Source organism: Chinchilla lanigera, unplaced genomic scaffold, assembly GCF_000276665.1.
Source record: "Chinchilla lanigera isolate Chin_1 unplaced genomic scaffold, ChiLan1.0 scaffold00014, whole genome shotgun sequence".
NCBI classification, from domain to species: domain Eukaryota; kingdom Metazoa; phylum Chordata; class Mammalia; order Rodentia; family Chinchillidae; genus Chinchilla; species Chinchilla lanigera.
The window spans coordinates 2,598,062-2,617,610 of record NW_004955415.1 but is presented as its reverse complement, the minus strand read 5'-3'; the positions used below and the strand labels follow the sequence as shown (position 1 = coordinate 2,617,610).

The window sequence follows — 19,549 nt, the reverse complement described above, 5'->3', positions numbered from 1 at the left end:
AACAAAATTACCCCAACACTAAAATTATTAAAATGAAGGTTAAATTATTAACCAGTAAAGTGTCAGACACTGTGAAAGTGTTAAGATTTTACTACACATTCAATCTATCAAGTTTACCTGTTGTATTTTTAGAGGAGAAGACACGGGACTCTTGGGTTAGAGACAAAGGACTTTATTACAGCAATATCAATGTTCAGCAAATCTGTATTTTTTGTACTGGTTCTCTGAGCCCCATTTCATAAAGGGTACCATGAAAACAGCCAGATGGTATCTGTACATGCAGTGAATTATAAAAAAGAAACCTGAAAATTTTTAATTAGAAGCAAGCACCTTTGCCCTTTGTTTCAGAGAGATATTATTTTGCATAGTGGTTCACTACACAAACATCCTTTAGAAGATAATTTAGAACAAAAGCAGACAGTGTCTTTTCTTGCCAAACGTGTGGAAATGTGAGAGATCTGTGAAGAAGTATCTCCCAAAAGGAAGTTTCACATATTTTACTGAAAAAAAAAAATCTAAGATATCATGTGAATCATGTACAATATTTTCTCATAGGAAAAAATTTAAGCTGGCTTTTGAACATTTCACAGAATTGTAAAACTTTAATTTTTAAAAAGAAAGTAACACAATGAAACTACAATATTATATACTTTTGATTTTTCCTGATTTTTAGGAAAAAGGCTTAAAAGTATTTAGTAAATGTCATGATTTGTCAATCTACCTACTACACTCTTTCATAAATCTGCTAAAAAGACACAAAAAATGGATGGTGGATCAACATTTTCCTTGCTTAAAATATTTAAAGTACTAAAATCTAATGACAACATGTTAAAATAAGACACATTTTTGTAGGGTGTTACCACTTCTATAACAGTTTCTCTACACTATATCAACAGTGCCATGGTGATTCAGTGTAAGTTATTACAGTGTTTCATTGTTACAATACCTGTGTTCAAGTACATGTTCATGAACATGATCAAAGTCTCCACTTGACTTTTTCCTTATAAAAACAAGGTTAAAATTACAGTAGAATTTTTCCATGGATGTCTCTAAATCTTAACCAAATTCATAATACATTCTCTAAAAATCTGTTCAACGCTATGAGGTTTGTTATGTCTAACATCTCCTGCAGATTACAAAAAAGGGCTAATTCTGCAGCAGGACACCAAAAAACTGAAACAACAAAAACTCACGATATTTCTCCATATATAGCTAAACTACAGTGCTAAGGTAGTATACATACTAGATAACTCAATGGTATTGGTGGAGAGAAAGTAGCACCTTAGAGACAGCCCTAACTTAAAAAATGTCTAATGATCTTTTTTTTTTGTTCCTTGTTATTGTGATTAGGTTACTAGATCCAAATTATTCATTCATATAAAATTATTTAGGAAGCCTTGTAGTATAAATGAAAATGTCTGTATAACCAAAACACCACATTGGATGTTTGACAGGCAAAAAATAAATTAATTTGATTAAATTATATGTAATCTGATAATATTTGGTCTGAAAAACATGCTAGTGTGTGTGTTTATAAATAATGTAATTGCAAAGAGCTGTGGGCCGGCATGCCAGATGTCAACTCTTCTGCTGTAGCTTTTGGGCATAGAAGTCCCTGCAGGCCTCACAGCAGCGTTGATACCACCGCATGTCCTGACATAGATTCTTCTCCCGTATCACTCTACAGTACACTGGCCACTGATCACCCAGGCATTTGAAGGTCAGGGCAGCTGTAAAACAGAGCATACAAATTCAAATAGCTACACATATCAGAGCCATCATTAGCAGAAATACATTTCAATGATTCAAGTGGAGGTATTTTGTACACTCAGTTTGACTCATTTATATAACTTTGTGGAATATAAAAACAAAGAAATATATACAGTAACCCAGGAGTACAGTAAATAAACAGTATTCTTGTTTTGGTGTATATCTAGATGTTCCCCTAAGCTGCATGTATTCACAGGTGGGATCTCTGGAAGGTGATTAGATTGTAGGGGCATTATAGCTGACTTGCTCTGGGGAAGTGGGTCCTGGCTGGAGGAGATGGGTCACTGGGGACTTAATCTAGAAGATTACATCTCTCCTCCCTGCTCCTCTCTTGACTAACTGCTTCCCCAGGGACATGAGATAAACAGGTTCTCCTCTGCTACACCCCTCTTCCAAGCCATCCTGCCTTGGAGCCAACTAACTGTGACTGAAATCTCTACACCCTGTACCAAAGCAAACCTCCTTTAAATTGAGAATGTCAGGTATTTTGTACAAATAATGAAGAAAGTATCCAAGACAGGTTTTTGGTAGCAGAGAATTGGGGTTATTGCTTTGGCTGTTCTCCAACCATGTGGTTCAGAAATCTTTGGTTTGCAGGAGGCATTTGGAAAAGTTTAGAGATGCCCACTAAAGAAGCTTTAGAAAGCATTGAGCCAAGTTTGAAGGAGATTCTGGTCAGAGCTCAAAAGATCAAAATGCTGACAGACTAACTACATGAGGGCTCACTGGAAACAAGGACTGCATTGGCAGGTGGACTCTAGGGAATGTGTGTTATGCTTTGGCAGGAAATGTGTTTACAGTTTGCTCATGTACTGTGACTTTGGGAGACAGAGATTGAGTACAGCAGACTAATCTGGAGGAAAAAATTTAAAGGAAGTCCAATGTTCAGGCTGTAACACAGTTGTTACTTGTTTGTTTTATTGTAATATACTGTGAGAAACAGGAGAAAAACATGGTTTAAAAAGTTTTCAGTTTTGCCACAAAGAAGCCTCTAGAAAGGATGAAGTAGAGGAGAGCTTGGTTGCTAAAAAGATTAACATTAAAAAGAAATTAAGTACTTTACCACAGAAAACATGGCTTAAAGGTATCACAGAAATCAGCAGTCCCCTATCTACTCTACCTTTCTGTAGACAATAAGTTGCAAAATGAAAGATTTGGCATTAAGAAGAGAGGTGTAGGGCACCTGATGGAGAAGGAAAATGGCAGCCTAGGATGGTGATTCCACAGTGTCTAATTTACAGTCCTCAACTGTCTAGGCACTCATAGGCCAGCACAGACACAATTCAAGGGGGCCTGGCTACTGCTGCAGGTGGTGGCAGACTTTGGTGTTATCCACATGGTGTTGGTTTCACAGGCATGCAGAATGCAAGAGTTGTGGGGTCAGGAAGGCTTCCACCTAAGTTTCAGAAGAAGGCTTGGGAGGCCAGGCAGTGTACCTCTGAGAGGGCAGTGTCTGAGTGAAGCTGTGAATGAAGTGTAGTGAAATGAATGTAGTGAAATTGTAAGTAAAATTGAAACTACAGTGGAGACCCCAGAAAATGAAGAAGCCAGGAACATACAACATTGAGGGAAGCCCCAAAGAACGAACAAAGCCAGCCCTGAGATCTGCAACCACAAGAAAAATTGTTGGGTTGGGGCCACACAGACCTTTTGGAGTTCACATCTCATCACAGCTTGTCCTGGGTACTGGGCATGGAACTACAAGTTTTAATGTTTGCCTTCCTTTTGTTTCATTGGTTTGTATCTCCCCATTCTACCTTTGTTGTTTTGTGGTGTTTTGAGTAGGAATATCTACCCTGTGCCAATGTATGCTGCAGTGCTTAACTTTCCTTTGATTTTTACAGAGGGGCATAGGTAAGAGTTTCTCTTAACTCTCAGAGGAGACCTTGGCTAAGACTTTTCAGCAATGCTAAAACTGTTAGGATTCTCGTAACTCTTAGAAATGATAGAATAAGTACATTTTGTATAAAATGATGTTTCTGAGTTTCTTGAGGGCCAGGGGCAGAATGTTATGGTTTGTATCTAGATGTCCCCCAAGAACTTCTTATGTTCATAGTTGGCACTTTTGGTAGGTGACTGGATTATGGGACGTATACCTGGCTTGCTTCTTGGAGGTAGGGTCTGGTAGGAAGAGGCGAGTTGCTGGGGGTGTGGCCTATAAGGGTTTATCTCCCTCCCCAGCTTCTGCCTTCACTCTTTCTGCTTCCCAGCTACTGTGAGAAGAGCAGCTTCTCTGTTCTGTTCCTCTGCTATGCCACCCTGACTTGGAACCACCCAAATGTGGACAAGAATTATACAAACTAAGAGCCAGAATAAAGCTTTCCCCCTTTAATTTGTGGATGTCAGTTATTATGTCAGTGATAAGAAAGGATCTAAGACACTTAGGAACTTTTTAAAGGTTACTAAAGTTAGATATCCCAGATTTTATGTGTGATACTTCTAAGCCCCAATTTTATACTTTTCAGTTAATCTTCTTTTGTATTTTGTTAGAAAAGATTAAGAAAGTATTCAATATATCTACATTTATGGAAATGCAAATTGATCACTATTGCTATGGGTGCAATTTAAAAGAAATGGAAAAATGAAAATATGCTCACATTTACTTCATATTCCTAGATTCTTGCACTACAAGTGTGTGAAAATTAAAGCTAATCAGTGATTGAAATGTACAGAAAAAAAGTGTTCAAAATGAGACTCATATAGAAATTTACTGTGCAGATTTGACCTCAGTTTTTTGTTTTTGTTTTTTTTTCTGGAAGAAATAGCATATTCTAGCATGTATATTGAGCCAGTCTTGCTGCATTTCTTACTTTTGTCACTATTCAGCTCATTATTTTACTTTTAAAAATATGAGATTTTTCAACCATTTTACTTCTGTGATTTGGGTATACCTTCAACAAATAATAAAGAATGAAAATGCAGTTTTACTGAAAATCTAAATTCTTCTCTCAATCCATTATTTTCTGTCAAATGATACTTCAAGGACTTAAAGCAAGTACTAGAGAACAGGGATGACATTGTTATTGAGTACATGGATAGGGGGCATCTGCTTTAAGATTGCTAGATTTTGTTTTAATTAGTCTTATTTGATGGGCACTGATTATTTCTCAGGAAAGTTAATTATTTGGCTTGGAGAAGAGGGTTTTTATATCTCCATAAAGAATTAAACTTTTCCATTTCACTGAATCTTATGCTTCAAAAAGTGCATATGATAAAGCTTCTTGCTCTTTGGCAATATTATTCTGCATGATTAAAATTGATCTCCTATAGATTATATATGCAGGCTAAAAGTAAAGATGTGAAGCATAAATTAACCCACTAGCAGTAGGTAGGAATGCTGTTAAAAGTCACTAATTTTCATAAAAATAAAGCCTAGTTCATCCATTAGTATTTATTATATAAGTACTGACTACATCTACATAAAATATATACTCTAATTCCTGGTGATAGTTTAGATCAAATAACAGAAATTGAGAGTAAATATGAAAGCATTTCATAGTATAAAACTACATAAATATTAAAATATTACTAGTATTTTAAAATGTATTATTCTATCTTCCAAGATGACCATCAAAGTACTTCTTGTTCCATGGTGTAGATTTACATATTCATTCTTCATGAAAGGCTTTATAAAATTCTATGTCTCTCCAAAAGAGAATTGGTATCTGAGACTACATGGAAGTCTATTAACCATGGGGGATACAAGGCTTACACTACAGCTGCACCTACCCATTCTGTCATGGGACTGGTTTGAAACTAAAATTTGGTTGAATCCTGTAACCCTTGGTGCATTGACCTCCGGTGTCATGTCCCCAAGGTTAGTATTTACTGGACCTGCCTCCTAGTGAACACCTTCAGAAATCAGACAGTTTAAGATTATTTTACCCACAAGGCCATTTAGACTAAATTATATTTACATAGATCCAAGTTAGAGCTATGTAATTAGCATAGTTCTCAGACTTTAAAGTGATATACAAATTGGAAAAAGTTATAAGCATTTCTGTTTCTAAAACCGTCTAGTTTTTGGTCTGCTTACCTAGTCTGGGTGATGTTATTGTATTTACATTAATCTTCTCATTGCAAGGCTGAAGGTGGCATGGCCTGTAAGCTGCAGGTTTTTCTGAAGAAAAGCATTCATTTCCATGTCTTCCTGTGATCTTATGCATGCACTGGATAACGCGGGACTGCATTCCCTTGCCACAGGTTATTGAGCACTAAAAGAGATAGAAGGTTTGTTAAAATTTCTTCTGTTGTTTCCTTTTCCTAGGCTGTGAGCCATCTTCTTCATATATTTCTTAAACATGAACAACACCATCCAGAGTTGATGCAAAACAGTCAGAAAGATTCACACCAATGCTCTTAGCTTGGGTGTCAACAATTACTTTGAGAACCTCCAGCTGCCCTAGAGCAGAACTTGGGGGCTGAAGGACACTGGAGATTCAGGAAGAAAAGTGGAAGTGGAGCATGTGACTTGAAGGGATGAACAGCACCTTTTTCTTGGTCAGACAGTTCTCCAAGATCCAGTACCTGGTTTGTAACAAATAATTGATTTATTTTTCTTTACTTTAGACACATATTCAAATTGTGGAACTAAATCCTTGTTCATGTCTTTCATATCTACTCAGCCATTTTAATTGTTTTGGGCTTAAAATGTGTAGCAAAAATGCTGTCTTGGTTACTTTTCTCCCATTGCTGAGACAAAATACCTGACACCCAAAATTAAGGAAAGAAAGGTTTATTTAGCTCAGTTTGTGGAGGTTTCAGTCCACACTCGGCTGGCTCCAAGGCAGAGTGGCACATGGTAGAGGGCAACCGTTCATGGTGGGGGAAGAGAGCAAAAGCAACAAGAGCAAAAAGGGGAGGAGTGGCAGCAAGCAGCCTTTTTCTCTCCCTTACATTATATGCAAACTTCCTGCCCTGAGGCAGGTGTAGCACTTACACCCATGAATCAATCATAAACTCTAGAAGCCTTCCCCATGACTGCATGGGGCTTTGGGGGGACATCCAGAGCCAAATCATAACAAATTCCCATTTATCAACTTGATATATTTATTAACTTTGATATATTGTTGAGATAATTGCTCTTTCTTGGTAGATTAAATGACATCCATTGTTATGCTGGTAAAAATATTCAAAACCTGGGTTTCTCTAATAAAATGAACTTTTAGTGGATTCCTTGCACTTTAGTTAAGTGTAGTTTATATTCAGTTCAAGGATATTTGTTTTGGCAAGAAGTATATTTGTTATACAATAGTCTTTTACAGAGAACATTCTTGGATCCATGCATATTATTAGATTTCATTTGTGACACAAATAAAGTGATGCTAATTTGGCTAAGAAAATATAATTATTTTATGGTACCGTATTATTTTCTGTCTGATAAAGATTTAACCATATTTTGTTAAAATGTTCATTTGTTTATTTAGAACTATTCAAATAAAATCTTAGTACATGATAGTCTAAGGAAAATTGATAAATGCTTTAGCATTTAGATTGCCAGTGGCAATCTTTTAAATATATAGACCATAAGATTTTTAGTGTTTATGTTTTCTCTGTACTTTATAAATACCTGATGAAATTAAATTCTCTATGGTAATATTTCCTCCATGATTACCAGCAAGCTCATCTCTTCTTATTTTTATTTCCGTAAGGATTTGCACAAAACCTTGTTATCCTCAAACCAAGTCCATATTACTTAAATTGTCTTTAATTCCCTGTCTTCTAGAGAATCCACATTAACCTGGTATGTAACTTTCAAAGTTTATTTACATATAGACTCTCTTCAGACAAAAATCACTGGTTATGTAGTTCACCAGGGCTTACGAGACAAAGCTCAGTATATGAGTATCTTTGGACTATCTTTTATCTACTTCATTACTGTTATTATTATGATCACTATCATCATCACCATCATTAGATTTTTTTGAGACAGGATCTCACTATGTAGTCTATGCTGGCCTTGAACTTTCAGTGATCCTCCTACCTCTGTCTCCTGAGAGTTGGGATTACAGGCATGCACCAAACAGCCAGCTCCACTTCCTTTTAAAAAACTGTATGTTTTATTATAAACAAAGCACACCAATGCAATTTGCTTTCCTAATTCTACAGTTGTGCTCATATTATTCTTTCTAAAATGCCTTGCCTCTTTTAAACACACAATCTCAGATTCACCTCCTTCATGAAAGCGTCCACATTACCCCAAATACCTGGGCATAGTTATGCAGTAGTTACTGTTTCCCCACACACTGAGACTACAATTCTGGAGAGATTTAGAAAACGTGTATATATGTATATATGCATAGAATTCTAAGCCAGTGCTCTCACATGGGATTTAGTAGTCTGAATTAAAGCAAACACAGTTGATTATACAGTACAGCCTGAATTTGGAAATTCCTGGTCAGATAACTGTTCTCTTTTGTTTGGCTTGGTGTTTCTGAGGGAGTTTTTGCTATGTTGTTCAAGCTGATTTCAGCCCAGTAATCTCAAGTGATCTTTCTCCTCAGCCTCTGAATAGTTGGGGTTATAGGCACACACCATCACACCTGGCTAATTGATCTTCAGAGTGTTAATTTTTAAATATTTCTGCATGATATTTTTTGTATCTGATAAATGGTTAACTTTCCATAAAGAGAACTAACTGTTTCACCAGGTCTTAATCATTCAAAACCTCCATGTTCAGGTCCGGGGATATAGCTTAGTGGCGTAAGTGCCTGCTTGGCAAGTGCAAGGTCCTGAGTTCGATTCCCGGTATCAAAAAAACAAAAAACAAACAAACAAACAAAAAAAAAAACGAGAATAGGGTACAGTTTTGGGCTGGGGATTTAGCTTAGCGGCACAGCGCCTGCCTGGCAAGTGCGATGTCATGAGTTCAATTCCTGGTACAGGAAAAACAAACAAACAAACAAACAAAAATCTCCATGTTCGTAGCACTTCACAAAATGGGTGCAATTATCTAAACCAAGACATAAATGTTCCTTAGAAACTATTTTTCAAGAAATGTGAACTAAACTAAAAGCTTTAAATAGATGAATTTGCCAGGCATGGTGGTGCATGTCCATAATCCCAGCACTTGGAAGGCTGAGGCAAGAGAATTGCCATGAGTTCAAGGCCAGCCTGGATGACATAGTGAGACCCTGTCTTAAAAAATAAATAGATGAATTTAATCTGATAAGATAAAGAATGTTCTCAATATTTCAAAGAAACTCAACAGTCAGTCACAGGCTAGTCTTGACTATATCATTTAATCCCATGTAGTCTAGTCAAAAGACATGAGCACACAGAAGTAATAATTTTAGTAACATCATTTTCAAGAGTGAAATAACAATAGACATATGAAAACAAAAATTATATAGTTGTAACAGATAATGGCTGAATACTTCCTTTCATGAAAAACTGAAAAGAACACATGTTGTTACAGCCCTTGTGGAAGTTAAGTTTCATAAATATTTGAGCATACCCTGAAATAACTATATTACTGAGGAAATAATGGAAGTTCAGTAATTCATTTTACTAAAATAGTATCTTTACTGCTTTTGACATTGATAGAACAAGCTTCATTATTAAATTAAATTTTATAATACCTTTGACATAATTTTTATTAGAATACTTTCATAATAAAAATCAAAATCTTAATGGTAGTAATAATCATTTTCTTCATAAAATATAATTCTGTAAAACTTCTATTTCAAATATGTGAAAATAAACATATTTGAAATGCAACCATTAGAACTGCAAGATATTTGATAGACTAGTTCTTTATTACAAAAGACAAATTAAAGAAGGATCATAATTTTCCTGGGTTAATAGCTGGGTATAAATAACTCATTGTTTTATCAAATGATATCATTCTGATTTAAAGCCAGCATACACTTTTTAAAAAGCCAAAATAATTTTGAATTTGAAATTTAGTACACCTGATTTTTTATATTATCTCTAGCAAGTAATACCCCTGCACTTATTTTTCTTTGTGTTAAGCAAGGCATTGCCATGCATCATAGCCATAGAGTCTAGTCTAATTTCTGTGGAAGTAAAAATTCCAAATAATTCAGTATTCTATATTACAGTGTAGAAGTAAGAGTAAAGGCTAATCTTATTCAGTGTGCCATTTAACAGTGGTGTGACATAATTTCCATCAAAAAACCCTCAAAACTGTAATTTGCTCCAATGTCTCTGAATACTCCATCATTTATCAGGTTTTCAAATATTTATTGAATACCCACTATGTTCAGAGTCCTCTGCAAAAAATAAAACAGCAGAGATTGTTTATACTATCAATCTGGATCTCAAATCTTATTGAATAAAACTTTATGAACAAACACAATGACATACAATAGATGTACTTAGAAGCAGATTACTAACTGCTGTAGGGGCTGGATAATTTCACATAATTTTAGCCAACTGGCTAATATTTAAATAATCAATTGTACTACAGAGCAGCTGTTTCCTGGTTTGTGATCAAAAGGAACAGGCAGTGTGACTTGTGAAAGCTTTCCTAATGGAGAAAACTAAGATGGATAAAGAATACAGTAAAGTTTTGATCAAGAGGTTTTGTAATTCAACGGTATTACCAGGAAAGGGTTCATGGAGAAAGTGACCAAGATGGGTCCCATAAGAAGTGGGGAGAAACCTTAAATGCAATTCTTTTGATTGCACATATCATTTTCACTACTCTATATACATCAGAAGCTTTTCACTTACACTTGTTGGCTTATAGTTCTTTCTACTGTGCGCACTGTATGTTTTATACACACATTCTGGGTTATGACATTCAAACTGTTTAATAAAAAGTGTGAAAGCATGGAAGGAAAGTGAAGTCAGGGTTTCTTTAAAGCCTGGGTCAATTTCAGTGTCTGTCTTCTCTTTACTTCCTTCTCCTTCTCACAGTCTTCTCCTCTAATAAATTTTAATTCTCATCTTCACACATGTGTAGAGTAAATTTAAAATATATTGAAACAAGGTGACACTGCAGTCTCCTACTAAAAGCCAAAATGATGAAATGTCAACATCAATTTACCACTAGCTAGTAAAGAAACACAGGGTGTACCAGATAATAAGCCACTGATATTTCTTTTGCAAGGATAATTTACTGACTAGAGTGTTTTAAAAAGAGACGTTGAGTTGTCTGAAAAACATTCTGTTTCCTAAACAGTTTAATATTGCTCAGATGGCCCCTTGAAACAAAGTGCCTCATAAATCAGTTCCATGAATGAAGAGTCTTTCATTTTCCTTGGCAGCACAATTATGATATCTCAGACTTATAGAGTTAAAAGAAGCAGTAATCTTTAGAACAGATTTAAACAGTTTAGAAAATCGCTCATAATAATTTTAGAGTAAAATAGACTTTTTCTTATAGTAACCAAGGCACACACAAAAAATAATGTTAGTAATCACTCTGCACCACCAAAAAGTAAGTCCTACAGTTTCTGAAAATAAAATTTATTTCATTGTCTTAGTGATATTCATTTCATTCTAAGAAAATTATGGTCTTCCCTGTTCTCAATGACACGTGTATAATATATTTAGATAATTTCACCATGGATTTCTCTAATAAAGGAATAAAATATCTTGCCTTAGGATATTAGAGACAATTTCTAAGGCTGTATTACATTATCTCTACAGTACATCTTCCATGTCAAACAGTAAACATGACAAGAGAAATTTGTTTGATAATTTATATAAACAAAAATTATTAGAAAAATAGTTTGGAGAATGAAAATCACAAACGCAAACATTAGCAAATTAACTCGATCACAAGAAAAACTTACCTTCTTTTAAAGGAAGACATGCATTATTAAACTTTATAGCTATGTTCATTATTTAAATGTCTACTTCCTATTTGTCATTCTTATGCTAGCTCCGAAAAACTGATTGACTTGATTGTACCTGAAAAGATCTTGTGACAATAAACTAACGGGAAGGGATTTATCTGAAGAAGAATAAACAATATAGAAGTTTACAGAAATATTGCAGAGAATTTTACTTAACTGAGATTTTTTTTCTGAAAACGATCAAAAAGGGTCTAGTAATAGATACCAATGTAAACCTTGGGGAAGTTATTTTTACCAAATTTAATGGTGGCACTCAGAAAAGGGTTTATCCCACAGGCTAAGATGCCAGAATGATTTGGGAAATTTATGCACTGGTTTAAACCAATGAACAAGTGAAGTGAAACTAAAATTTATAGAAAATAAAAATACATTAAAAACTTTTCAGCAAATTCTTAATTGTGACATTATTATGATAAGACCAAAGGAGTAAAATAAACTTTAAATAACTATGATATCCATCTTTTGGTCAAAGCAACTTCTGTTACTTTTTTCCATTTAAAAAGGTAAATGAATAATGAGACGCTGAAAAAGTCAAATTGCAGCAAGAAATTGAGCATCTGTGTATAGCATTATTTATGGCATTACCAAAAAAATCCTGTACTACTACAATCTTAGTTTGACAGCTTAAACATATATAAATAACGTATAGATGTTCAACAAGGGCTATTTACATTGAGACAGTTGTTGGTGTCGTAGCTTCAGTATGTCCTCAATCAGTGAGCGCTTACTGGTGAATGACTGCTGCTTGAAGAAATTAAGTTTTTCAAGTCCAGTTTGATGTATTTTAGGATTTGGTGATAATTAGTCCTAAATTATAAGTAGGTAGTATAAATGTTTGATGGATCAAGTAGTACATAAAGTTATAAATGCACTCTGTTCTAAATTTTTATCATTTTATATGGAAATTTTCTTTTCAAATATATATAAACATATGTTTCATAAGAATCCACATATTTAAAAAATAATCTACATGAATTTTCTCCATTGTCTTTCTGGATACCACTATGGTTAGTAGGTAAAGAACCTACTAAGAGGTTCTATATTCACCAGTGAGCACCAGTCAATGATGACAATCAAGCTCTCAAATGTATCAAAGCGAGTAAAACATGTTTAACTGAAAGAAAAGAGGCTACACAAGCACCAATGAACAGTCACCTACAGATGTACACCATCCCCAAGTCAGAGAAGAGAATAGCCTCCCATAACTTCAGTAGGTTCTTTAAGATTTGGGCATAGTACAATTTGAATCTACTTTTATAACACTTTCATGTACAAATGCATGAATCATGTACAAATTTCTATACTGGCTCCTCGTACAATCCAACCATTATTATGTCTCTGTCAAATTCATCAAAGAACATTGCCTGTGTACTTCCAGAGCTCGTAGTTTCATTTAGGAACCTTTTGAAATGAGATATCTGAAAATACCTCTCCTGTGTAGACAGGAAATATTCCTTTCTTGGAATGATCTCTAATTCTTTTGTCTGTTTCTTTTTTTTTTTGGTATCAGGAATGGAACTCACGACCTCGTACTTGCCAGGAAGGCTCTATATCGCTGAGCTATATCCCTGGCCCTCTTTTGTCTGTTTCTGCCCTGTCTTGATTCTGAGATCCACTAGATCTACAGTATTTGCATGCTAATGCCTTTCACTCTTGCTATCTAGTCAGAAGTCAACAATGAGACTATATTTGTGTATTTAACTTGCATAGGAAACTATGCTTGAATTACAACACTGAGTCATAATTATTATTGTGTAAAAAGAGAGACTTCTTAACATTTATTAATGTGAATGTGAAAAGAAGAAGTATATAAAATATAAACTTGCCCTAGAATCAATGTGTCTGATAGGAGCTCTCCCTAATGCTTGGTCCAAAATCAAAAAGAAAAAGCAATAAACATTTTAATATTGGAATAACTTCTGCAAACATTAATTTGACATTTTATTTTAATCATATCATCTTGATGTCATACTTTTTGAATGACTAAATATTCTTATCTAACAACCATGATTATAAAGATATATTTGTTTATTAAACTATGATATGATGTAGTGTGTAATTTTGAATATGGGTCTAAACAGAAGTTTTATATCTGAGGTATTGAAATTCTATGGTAAAATGAAAAACTTTAAAATTATTGGTTAAACATTAAACTCTACTGCTCAATTCTGGACTTCAGAAAAGTCACATAAACACCATGTTTGTGCTAATTAGTTCTTTGTCAGTCTAAATATTTTAGATCAGTAAGATTAGATTTTATACCACATGCAAAATTATGGTGTAAATTTGTAGATTTGGATTATATAGTCAACTAGTTTGAAAGCAAATGAAGCAATTAATCTGTGCATGCTAAATATAATCCTAAAGAAATTATAAAATTCTTGAAGCCTTAAATACTATAAAATGTCACCTTAAGACTACCAAGAGGCAGAAAACCTAGTAGTAAAAATATCACTGCAAAGCATTTATTTAAACCTTTATTAGATTATAAAACTCTATCTAAATTAACATGGGCCTAATTCTTTAAGAAGGAAAAAAAATCCCTTCAGTGTATTTAGGAGTTAAAAATAATAATTCTCACCCTTGGCCAGCACAGAGATTACCCAAGACCCCGTAGTTCTAGACTGTGCCAAAGATATATATTTTGGAGGGAATGTGTATTCTCCAGGCCAACAGCTAAGGAAGGCTATACTCATTTCCAGCTGGCCACTATAAGAAGTAGGAATTCCTAAATTACAGGAAAATTGTCACTGGTGGAGATCAATTTTTTTCCTTCAACCAATGTAATAGACAATCTCACTGTACCTGATATCATCTGTAATGATAATAAAGACCAGTCGGTAGCTAGGTAAATAGCATTGACTCCTATAATATATCTTTGTTTATAAATGGATTATTCCAAAGTGGATTAATAAAGATGAAGGAGCATTCTCAGGGGAGAGTGCATCTCATAAGGAAATTAAACGATGACTTCTACTGGAAATTATTAGCACAGCATTCCTACTCATTTATGTATGTGTTTGGCAGTTCTGTCTTTCAACTTTTCAATACAGTGAATTGAGTAACATTAAAGAACAAAAATTAGGTTTTCTTTTTAAGATTTGATATTTGCTTTGGTCAGTGTTTCAGCATCTTTCCAAAACAGTTCATCTTATTTACCACGTGGGTCTTTGAAATTGAATTCATTCTTACAGGGCAGACAGTGGAAGGTGTTTCTCTCTCTCTCTCTCTCTCTCTCTCTCTCTCTCTCTCTCTCTCTCTCTCTGTATAATTAATTTTTTTGGTTTGCTTTAGCTTTCTAACTCATCTGATTTCTTTAAGGAAAATGTTTGCATATAATTACAATAAATGAAGGTAATGCATGAAATGTGTGTGGTAAAATCAGTTCACTCAGGACTTATGGAGAACTGAGTATGTTTTGGAATGTTTGTCAAAATGACCAAAATACTTTTTATGCCAAAAGAGTACATTCACTGATCAGTACAACAATGGCAGAAAAGAAAATATTTTAAATTATAAAGTGATTCATAAATAAATTTTAGATTCGTGACTCTGCCAGGATTCAGCCCACAAAACACTTACTATTACAGAAGAAAATTATAGAAATCCAGACATTTCCATTTTAGTACAGTCATTCCAGTAAGACATCTTCCACTCAGATCTTTTTGGAATACTAGTAATTAAATTTCTTTTTCAAATAGAATACTCCCCAAGCATAGTTTAACACTCCTATATGAAAATGGGTCATAGCCTTTTGTGGCCAAGTAAAAGAACTGTGTTTTTAAAAATTTTGTTTTGCTTTAATAAATCCTGGATTGAAAATACTATATAGAGTGTCATATAGGTACCTTCAACTTGTTCCAAGTGGATATAAATTATGTATACACTACTTGTTGATTTAAAAAGAAAATCTTTAGGTGAGCTAGATTCCATTGATTCTGTTTGCTATTTCCTCTATAGGTTTGATAATACCGATCTAACCTGATGGTGGATATTCCCTTCAAATGGATTGAAAGGAACACAAAATAAGTTTGCTAACTTCTTTAAAATTCAACCTTGAGAAGGTTTTTCTTTTTTTTTTTTTGCTTAATATCATAATATTAAAATAAGCATAGATTTACTTTTAAAAGTATATTGGCAATTGTTTGAGTTACCATATAGAAAAACATAAAGAGAATCATGTGGCTATATAAAATTATATGGCTTACTTTAGTTTTCCTGAAAAATGTATTAGAAATTTTTAGTCATTAAAATATATGAAATCTGTTAGCTGTCATAGAACTGGAGCCAGAAAAATCAAATAGACCATGCTATAGAAGAAAAGTAATTGAATGTTTATATCTGTTTACCTGATTAAAAAAATCTGCATTTAAGCATTAAATATTTTCCCCAAAAGATCCAATGTTTGCACTTCTAAAAATAATGATTATATCAACAAATATAATTTACATAACCAATAGATACTGAAAAGGCAACTCTAAAATTCTGGAGCTATCATTACTAAAATCATTGAGGCAAAGCCTAATTAAATATGATGAAAATATCTCAAATTCCAAAGTAAATATCATACTCTATAATAAAATTATGAAAACCTTTTATAATGCTCAGATACTTTACAGAGATTCCTAATACAGTATCATCACTATTTAATATTTTTGGAGATCTTTGCTAAAGAAAATAATTACTTTATAAAGTAATAGATATAAAGCAAGAAAATAATTACTAAATTTCAATAAGCATTTTTATATAGTACTAGATTCTACTTGATGAGATTTATAAAGTTCAGATAGTCTTAAGCAAATAGCATCAATGTAAGACTATACATATATATATGTATATATATATGTATATATGTTTGAGAAAACTAACGTCATCAATTTATCCAAGCAGTTGTAAGGCTTCAATTATTGGATAATCCCTTTGATAATTTAGGCATTTGAGCTTATACTTCTGGACTTGGAGAGTTAAAAGAAACATGTTTTCGGGAAGGAAAACTCTATAAACAAAGACATAGGGATTTCTACGTTAATAATTCCTCAGATGGAGCTTATCAGAAACACTTGACTTGAAAATGATGACACCAATCTGAACAGGTAGATTAAGTTGGACTATGGGAAGCTCTGAATGCCACTGTGTCTGTGAGTTGAAAATGTGGCCAATAGGAATTTTCTGTAAATATCCAGGCAACAAAAGAAGACATCATCTTTTGGGAATGGATAGATCTGAAAAAGGAGGAGTATGGGGATAAGAAACATGTCACTCTAACCCTGGTAACAGATTAAGAAGGAACTGTGGTATTTTATTGGAAGTAAAGAGCAACTGAGCCGATGCCCTGCTTGCGTACAAGACAACAGTAAGTGTTGAGGAAGACCTCCAGCCTTGGTAGCTAGGGAGATAATATTGAGTTTTTTATTAAAAAATTGGGAGTGTGCTACGGTTTGAGAAAATAAAATGAAGAATTTTGATTTAAACAGAAAATCTGAGCAGCTACTGGGATTCCGCCAGCACTCTTGTAGGTGAAGAATGAATTGAGAACAAAGACATGAGGCCTTGTGAAATCCCTTTCCCTCTCGTTGAACCGTCTTGCCTATCTTTCCTCTCCTACATCTGATGATTTGCTTTCTGCTCTTTTGAACAGCTGTTTCTCAGGTCCCTTTGTTGCAGCTGCTTCTCTCACTGCCTTTACAGCAGGAGTTTCTCAGCCTGTGCTGTTTCTTCTCAGGCTTCTGTCCCTCCCCAGTCACATTTATACCTTGAAAATTTAAACATCTCGATTCTGATGACTCCAAAGTTAATATTTCCATCCATAACTCTCCTTGATCTGTCCACAGGACACCCGTTTTTAACTCTTCTATGAGCATCTGAAACATAGTCTAAAGCAGATTCAAGCTTCCCCTTCGAGCTTATTCTTCCTGGAGGGTTGCCTGTCTCATGTTTCTATGACTTGCTCAGGCCAGAAAATTAACCTGGGAATCTTCAAACCTTGCACCTTCCTCTTCTTCACCTCCCCCAACCAAACCCAGTTCTGCTCATTTTAACCTTACAAAAATTTATTAAACTCAACCAGTCTGCCCCGCACACCTGACACTACAATAGCAACAGCATTTACGCAGCTACTGTACATCAGACCCAATGCTAAGAACTTTCTACGAACTATTTCATTTGGATTCATTAGGTTGTTTGAACAAAGACCCAGAAGTCAAGCCAGAGCTCTCTAATTTCATACACTGAGCTGTCTCACTTCTTATAATGCCAAATCACTGCCCCTCCTTAGAAACTCTGCAGCAGTCTCACATCTCCCTATGTCCATGACATTAGTCATTCTCAATATTAGAGACAGAAAAGGTGTAAGAGTTTTAAAAGTATTTAAAATTTCAGATAGAAACTGTTAAGCTTGCAAAATTAAAATTAATACATCAATATGGTAGAATTAGAAGAGTCAAAGTCCCTTTCCTCCTATACAGTTCACAAAAACTGTTCTCTGTACATCACTGTGGAAAACTTTTAATAGAGCTACGGAAAGATCATAGGTATATCACCTCTGCTGACACTATATAACTCTAGTCCATGTCATTTACTACTTCATAGTAGGAGTTGGACAAATTTCCTCCTTCTCATGTATTTATCTACAAAGGATTTTTTTTAAGCTACAGCCTCACACTGCATTTTTCATGATTTGAATATATCACAATTTATATTACTAGTTAATGGAAATACTGTGTAAGTTGTTCATAATGTTTTTGTCCTAAACAACTCTGCATAGTGTGCAAATGCTTTAAAATTCAGTCCACAATTCTTGATTTCCTAAATTAACTGATTGATCTGACAATGACAACTTTCAGTGTAACAGTTTTGTATTTGTTTAAGGAATAGCAGCTCAGTCTTCTTGTCCTATGTGATTATTTATCTGATAACAATTGTAAGCAACCATCTTCTCCAAATATCAATAGATGTATAGATATAATCAGAACATAATCTGAATAAAAATGCTAATACAGCTCAAGGGTGGTTCTCCAGGGTACGGATACTTTCAGTTTGGTTTCCAGGTATAAATTTCCTGTGGCTAGAAAAGACAATTACCTAACTAGCCTTTGCAATTTAAGTAATCTAATGTGAGGTTACCTATAGTTTATTGTGCTCAACACCAAAGCTGCAATATCCTCTGCAAAAGTGAACTTTGATTAAAACAATAGAGAGAAATAATTTTTGTTTCCTTTTCGAATTTACCAATACAAAAGCATGCTGAAGACTATGAATAACAGCACAAGAAAGAGTGTTTGCTTGTTTTTCTTTGATACCAGTATTCCTCCTGCATGGAGCCTTTCCCATCTCACACTCACTCAAATTACTCAAGGCCAGAAAACTAACCTGGGAATCAACACCGAACACCCCTCTCTTCCTCATTTCCTCCTCATCAAAACAGTTCTCATTTTAACTTCACAAAGACTTCAGATATTTTCTATTTTTTCCTTCTATTAAGGAATTTAATTTGGCTATTTGGGGTTGCTGCTAAGTATTTTCTTAAATTTGAATGGGAAATCCATTTAACAAGTGATTTAGCTCCTCTCTAAATTGTGACAATCCACACCATTTAATTTTATTAAAACCAAGAAGCTATACATTTTTTACATGTTTTGATTCTCATTTTAGTGCTTATAACTGGGGTCCAGCATATGCCAGCACTGGGTCAGTCTGGACATGTGGAACTCCATGAAGATAAGGCCCTAGCCTGACCAAAGGGGCAGTCAAAAACCTTTTGAGGGGCTGGGGATTTAGCTCAGCGGCAAAGCGCCTGCCTGGCAAGCGCAAGGTCGTGAGTTCGGTTCCCGGTACCGGAGAAAAACCAAAACCAAAAAAAAAGGAATGATTTTGAAAGTATTGTTTCCCTTTTAATTTCCTTAAAGAGTTTCAGCATTTGTGGCATTAGTTCTTCTCTAAATTTCTTGTAGAAT

At 34.4% G+C, this 19,549-nt stretch overlaps 1 protein-coding gene and 1 long non-coding RNA gene across 4 annotated transcripts in view; one reads left to right on the top strand and one right to left on the bottom strand.

Annotated features, from left to right (window-relative positions):
- Positions 1 to 19,549, top strand: part of LOC106148104 — a 35,305-nt gene that overhangs the window by 12,407 nt on the left and 3,349 nt on the right. Inside the window, exon 2 of the long non-coding RNA XR_001233264.1 lies at positions 6,038 to 6,300. This is a non-coding gene — a long non-coding RNA (uncharacterized LOC106148104). The remainder of the gene's footprint in view (positions 1 to 6,037; positions 6,301 to 19,549) is intronic.
- Positions 157 to 19,549, bottom strand: part of Adamts19 (ADAM metallopeptidase with thrombospondin type 1 motif, 19) — a 232,925-nt gene continuing 213,532 nt past the window's right edge. For all 3 annotated transcript variants that reach the window (XM_005380553.2, XM_005380554.2, XM_005380555.2), the window contains 2 exons: positions 5,807 to 5,984; positions 157 to 1,730 (listed from right to left, as the gene is read on the bottom strand). In XM_005380553.2, coding sequence (XP_005380610.1) covers positions 1,579 to 1,730; positions 5,807 to 5,984 — 330 coding nt within the window. In that variant the 3' untranslated portion in view covers positions 157 to 1,578. The remainder of the gene's footprint in view (positions 1,731 to 5,806; positions 5,985 to 19,549) is intronic.